The sequence below is a fragment of the Manacus vitellinus genome, unplaced genomic scaffold (assembly GCF_001715985.3).
Source record: "Manacus vitellinus isolate BGI_N305 unplaced genomic scaffold, ASM171598v3 scaffold_6_pilon, whole genome shotgun sequence".
Lineage (NCBI taxonomy): Eukaryota > Metazoa > Chordata > Aves > Passeriformes > Pipridae > Manacus > Manacus vitellinus.
The window spans coordinates 8,051,816-8,057,815 of record NW_021940750.1 but is presented as its reverse complement, the minus strand read 5'-3'; the positions used below and the strand labels follow the sequence as shown (position 1 = coordinate 8,057,815).

The 6,000-nt window shown below is 38.0% G+C and overlaps 1 protein-coding gene across 3 annotated transcripts in view; it reads right to left on the bottom strand.

Annotated features, from left to right (window-relative positions):
- Positions 1 to 5,428: 5,428 nt before the first annotated feature.
- LOC103761058 (cytochrome c oxidase assembly protein COX16 homolog, mitochondrial) overlaps positions 5,429 to 6,000 on the bottom strand; it is a 45,510-nt gene continuing 44,938 nt past the window's right edge. For all 3 annotated transcript variants that reach the window (XR_001921974.2, XM_018083020.2, XM_029964320.1), the window contains one exon: positions 5,429 to 5,791. Coding sequence is in view for 2 of the 3 variants with exons in the window: in XM_018083020.2 (XP_017938509.1) it covers positions 5,672 to 5,791 (120 nt within the window). In the remaining variant the exon portion in view is untranslated. The remainder of the gene's footprint in view (positions 5,792 to 6,000) is intronic.

Genomic DNA, 6,000 nt, shown 5'->3' with positions numbered 1-6,000 from the left:
TTTTTTTTAGACTGGGAAAAATGTTGGGTTTCTTCTTAATATACTATGACATATGAGCATGCTGTTTGAATATCTAATAAAAAGTACCATTATTTAAAAGGAACTAACCAGAAGTAAATTTAGGTTGTAGAATTAGCAAAAGCAGGGAGGAAAAGGAACTGTTTTTTTGAGGAAACTTCTTTAGTTCATGTAAATCTTGCAATGTCATTATCTGGGATAGCAGAATATTGGAGGCAATAAGGGGTAGGTCTTTTCTTACAAGTTGCTGAGTAGCAAAATCCTCTGTTAAATTGCAAGCATGCCATATTCCGAATGCAGGTGTGTGCATCTGGTGGGGAGAAGGCTGGCACATGCAGCCACAGAGGTGTGCAGGCACATCCTCATCAGTAAGCAGCATCAGCATTCACCAATTAACAAAGGAACTGACTGGTGAAAACTGAAAAAAGATCTTTCACAATTTTTTTTTTAAAATCTGGTTGATTGACACTTTGCAATCTGTTCATTGAGAAAGACCTATTTTGGTAGATTTTACTCTTATTGAGAACGCTTTTTGTGAAAAGTTTGGGAAACTGTTGAAGTATTTTGTGCTGTCAGTCTTTTAAGTGAAAACTGCACTTTTAAGATCAGTGGTGGTTTTTCATTTCCAGAGTTAAGGTACCTGAGGAAAAAGAATCAAGAATGGAAAAACAGGAAAAACAAAATAAAACATTGGACTTCACCCAAATAGAAGTATTTCTAAAACCATTAGCTTACAAAATATTGAACTCGACTTTTCATTCAGACTTGAATATTTTTTGAGCTCAGAAGTTTTTCATGGAAAGAAACAATTTTCCTTCTTATTCTATCCAGAGGGACCAGTCAGAAAGAACCATGCTGTTTACTATTACTATTTTTGTCCCTAAGCTTTTTTCTTTCCATATTTCTTCTCTCTTATTTCCTTTTTTTTCCTTGCTTTCCTTCTTTTCCTTTCTTAAAATGCCCTATCTATTGCAAAGCAGAAGAAACTTGAGTCCAGAATGGAAGATTCTTTGCTCTTGCTCTCCTTTTTTCCTCTGTTTATTCAGAAGGAGTAAGAAAAGAGCTATATTAAGCTGAAATTTTATTCTGCTGTCCTCTGTTGAACAAAAGATAGTCCACTAAAGCCACTAAATCACAGATAACACTTCTCTGGGCAACATTATTAGGAGCTGACAGCTGGAGATAAATGAAGATCTCATCTTTTAAAGAAAAAAGTACATTTAATTTCCTTTGTACATAAAATAGAGAGCACAGCATTGTGTATCTGAAGATAAAAAGAGACCCACTGTATGCTGCATGCCATCCTTAAGGGGATATAACACTGGGTCTGTGTTTCTGAGCTTACATTTTACAGGGCATATTCAAATTCATTTAGAAACCACTATTCTTCAATTCTTGGTAGACGATGAACTTTAAAAAAAGAGGGTGACATTTTACAGCCAGCTCCATTAGAAAAGAGCAGCTCAGAGACTGAACTGTTACTTTTAGGAGGAACACTGGAAGACATGACAGAAAAAGGAGGGAGAATGGACCTGTAGGGCAGAGAGATGGGTTCACCCCTGATCCTGCATGGGATTAAGGGATACTCCTGGGAGCCACTGGGCCTTCTTGAGGTTGATACCATAATGGATTTGGTACTGAACACACACAGTGGAGTTGGTATCAAACATCAAAGACCTCATCAACTACCTTGAAAGTGTCATGCTACAAAGGTATGGTCATTTTTTTCCATTGAGGCACATCATGCCAGACTCCAACCATGTCAGGTGAAAGTGCATCGATTTCTCCTACAGAGGCACTGGCAATGCACAGTACTCCCTTATTTCTGGGGGCTTTTTTGGTGGGCTGTTTTTTTCTTTCTCAAGTGACATGTGACTATGACACATATACTACTCACATTTGCAATGTATAACCATATTTTACATGTCCATTCTGCAGCACTACCAGCTGCTGCCTTGGCTGAATTTAATTTTAACACAAGCAGCATGGAAACCACGAGGGTGAAACTTTAATTGCCTGTGTTAAGCAAGACAGTTAAACATGCAGTTAAAACACACATTCAACAAGAAAGTATGGTCAGTCTGATTCCAGTGGTATGAAAGACTGCTTTGGCCTCCTGGGGAAGAGTACAAGTTCTAAGAAAAACATCTGTATGGAGTTTTTGTTTCTAACTCTAGAGACTATTTGTGTGTTGGCTGAGTCTGGTTGCAAGTCCTTGTAAAAAATGAAGGCCTAACAGTAAGCAATTATCTTCCTTTGATTAAAACCTTCCAGTTAGCTAGTCTAAAATAAGAGTGGAAATTTTTTTGTGAACCTTACTCCAGTGAAGGATGTAAAGTGGTTTTCCACTGAAAACACTGACAATAAGCAGCCTTTGCAACCATAAAAGCTTAAGTAAAATTCTTTGAGCATATTTATGTAAAAATAGTTATTTTGCTTTCCTAAGACTTCAGATCATTCCATTCTTTTCTCTGTTTCTTCATTCTTTTTTTTTTCTCTTTTTTTTTTCCCCAAGTGGACATAAAGTAGCAGCAAAGGATAATATTAGGCTTTCACATTTTTTGCAGAAATAAAACCCTCTGGAAAATACAGAATATGAAATGAAACTTGTGCTGGAAATTCAAACATAGCAACTCAGAGCAAAGTCAAGATCATCAAGAAGTACAAGGGTCTGTGTAGTTATTTCAGAAGGTAAAACCTACTGTTTTAAGTTTCACCTATACACACACGTACAATGAAACAAGAAGTGTCCATGGAAAACATCCAATGAACAGTGACCTTTAGGTCACTCCAAGTTGCTGCTTCTCTGTGAAGAAATGGATTTCTTCCTCTGCTTCTTGGGACTGGTCCCCAGGTTATGAGATAGGTTTAAGTTGTTTTTCAGAAGTTTCTCCATTCTATATTCTAGTGTAAACTCCCATCACTCATGTCCTATTACACCATGACCTACCTTTTTTGGGTGGCTGGACCCATCTTCAAGACCTTCAAGAGGATCACTATTAGCAAGATTGTTCTCTGCATTTTGATTCTCTTAAGTTTTTAACAGTGAACTGCTCATCCAGATGTATTTAGTAGCTTTGAAATTCAACCGCTGTGCTATTCAGTAGTTTACAAACCTTGTTTGCACTGCAGTAGCTACAGCTTTTGCTAAGGCTCTCCTTCGCCTGTTACAGATGAATGAAGATATTGAGCATGTTCTCTTTTGGGTCATCCATGCATCTGCACATTCAAAGTGCTACAGAAAAACCACACTCAATAGGCAGAATCCACAGGGCTGATCTCACACAAAGATCAGGTCCACATTTTGAGCTGCACACAGCTGCCACTGGGAACCATCCAGACAGATACCCATATATCTGTGGTGCTATGCTGACCTCTCCCTATCTCTGGAGACAGGTGCTCCAGATTCCCTGCATTTCTACATCCTACTGCTTTTCTTGTTACAGAAGATCCCAAAGACCAACCTTGCTAATTTTTTTTGAGAGAAAAACACTTTCTCCCTTATTGTCAAAATAGGGATTTTGAAACTGATTTTTCAGTCACACAGACACCTAGCCAGACTTCCTTCTTTTATTTCTCATTTCAGCAAACTGATTAGAAGATCTGGCTTCTTCAGTCCTCTCTTTTACCCTTGTAATACTTAACACCTCTCACTAAAGCCTTGTTTTCATTCCCCTCAGACCTGTATATGCCAGTTACCAAAAAGGATGCAAAAATGTCAATCAGTGGCTCAGACTGACAATTGCATTTAATTACCTCTGACACCCTCCAGCCACAAATGTGTAGAATTACAAATCAGGAATTGAACAAGGTTGTCTCCAGGTGCCTTGGAGATAACCAGAAGTACTATAACTGGCTTTCAAAAGGATAGTTCAAATAAGCAGCTGAACTAAGCATGAGTTCTGAACCAATTGAAGTTTGCCTCTCCTGCTAGTGTTATGAACTATAATTGTCCACATTTCTGGAGTGCCTTCTACTCTAGGTTGCATGACAACTTAAGAGACTTAATTGGCTCTCAACACCCCTTTCAAAAGTATCACTTCCAATTCAATGGCTAAGAAAAGCATAGCATAAAACATGAAGCCATTGTTCAAGTGCTAGGCAGTAAAGATGAACTGCTGAAATGGCTCTTCCCATTTTATGAAAAGTACAGCTTCTATACCAGTTATTATTACTTTGAGGTTTTTTAATTCATAAATGAGTCAACAGCATTAATAAAAATGGTGGCATTTTATTTGAGTGGACTATCAATAGATATGAGCTGTCTGTCAAAAGGAAAGTTGAAGAGAAGAGCAAGTTGGAAAGTTTTCCAACTGCATGCCATTGTTTCTGAGGTGCTAAGATAAATCCATCACTTTCCAGAGATGCCACTTCAAAGGTAGTTACAAATATGTCCTCAGAAACTATAGGATTTAGTGCCTATGAAAAATGGAAGGGTGGGAGGACCCCACAACCAGCAAACAATCCACTAAAACTGGGTTCTAAGTTATGGTATAAGCAATGTTGCCCATATAAGTAAATATTTACAACTGAATTCAAAAACTGATGAAATAAGATGACCGTTCCCCAAACGGTCTTTGCAGAAGATCAAATTACTAAAAATACACAAGATATTTCAGTGAGTATTTTGTTCATCAAGAAAACTGATAAGTTTAAGGCCTTCATGTAAGAGAAATATCTTTGCTTCTTCCTGAGAAGTCAATTTGAAAAATTAACTGGATGCTTCATCATTGAACTCTCTCAGCAGAAGGGTCTTGAATGTTGGCATGATGTCCTCTAACAAACATTTGGCACACAGAGACAAATATAAAAAGACAAGCATTTCAGAAGAATCCACTAAAAGAAAAAAAATTTTTGTGCACATGCACAAATATACATGTAATAATAATAATACAAGTAAGATGAGCTTTGCCACTACACAGTGGTTCAAGAAGATTCTGCTACAATATTTACTCACAGAGAAACAGCACAGCTTTTAGTGAGGAAGAGTGTTTCCAACTTAAACTGAAAAGTTCCAGTGCAGAGGTCCTGCCTGCACAAAGGTATCGATAAACTAATCATAAAAATCTAAACACAGCTAAACAAATGTTATTTCAGCAATTACCAGCTGACATTCTGTACATGCCTTTATACAGTCAAGTCCCTGGAAATAAAACTCATGAGTATTATTTAGCCAAAAATGGACTCACTGTTCCAAACAGCTCATACGCCTGTGGAGTCCCTTCCAAGCTTAAAAGCCTGAAGTCAGGCAGTGGCTCCCTGAAGCAGCATTTATCTGGTCACACACATCTAGATGACAGCACTGTTGTTCTCATTAGGATGACAACTTCTGGTACTGACAAGTGATTCTTGAAATGTTATTCCTTGCTGAAGCATTTTTGAATGTTAGAGATTGAAAAACAATGGGATATTCTAAGTAGAATAATCAGGGTTTTTTAATTGAAAATTCACATACAGCCTGTGGTACTCTGCAAATGGATGCAAACACAGAGCTTCATATAATACAGTACCTTTTGGACTGATCTCACAGTTACTTATATATACGCCAGCATGAATTGCTCGGTGCAATTGCTCCCGTGTCTGTTCCCGACAGGGATTAAAAACTAAGTCCACCCAGAGACTTTTTTTTTCAGAGGCACCAAAGTAGGCTTGTTCAGTCACTCTGCTTGAGATGGAGAGCCTCCCGCCGTTGCTTCTGAACAGTCCTGGAATCTTCCCACAGACTGGGTCCTCTGATGTTCTCCCAGTTATTCAAGTCAGACTTTTCCAGCTTCTGCAGACAAACAGCAAAAATAACAGTATCACCTTGACAGATCCATGATTTAAAGTACTTTCATCTACCCTGCACGAGAAGTTCAACAAGAAGGAAAAAAAACTAGTCATTATCCATACGGCCACATAAATGATCAGGATGGGCATTACTGCATCTGCTTATCAACACATAAATGATTTTTAAGGTCAGGAAGCACAGCAGCATCTGAA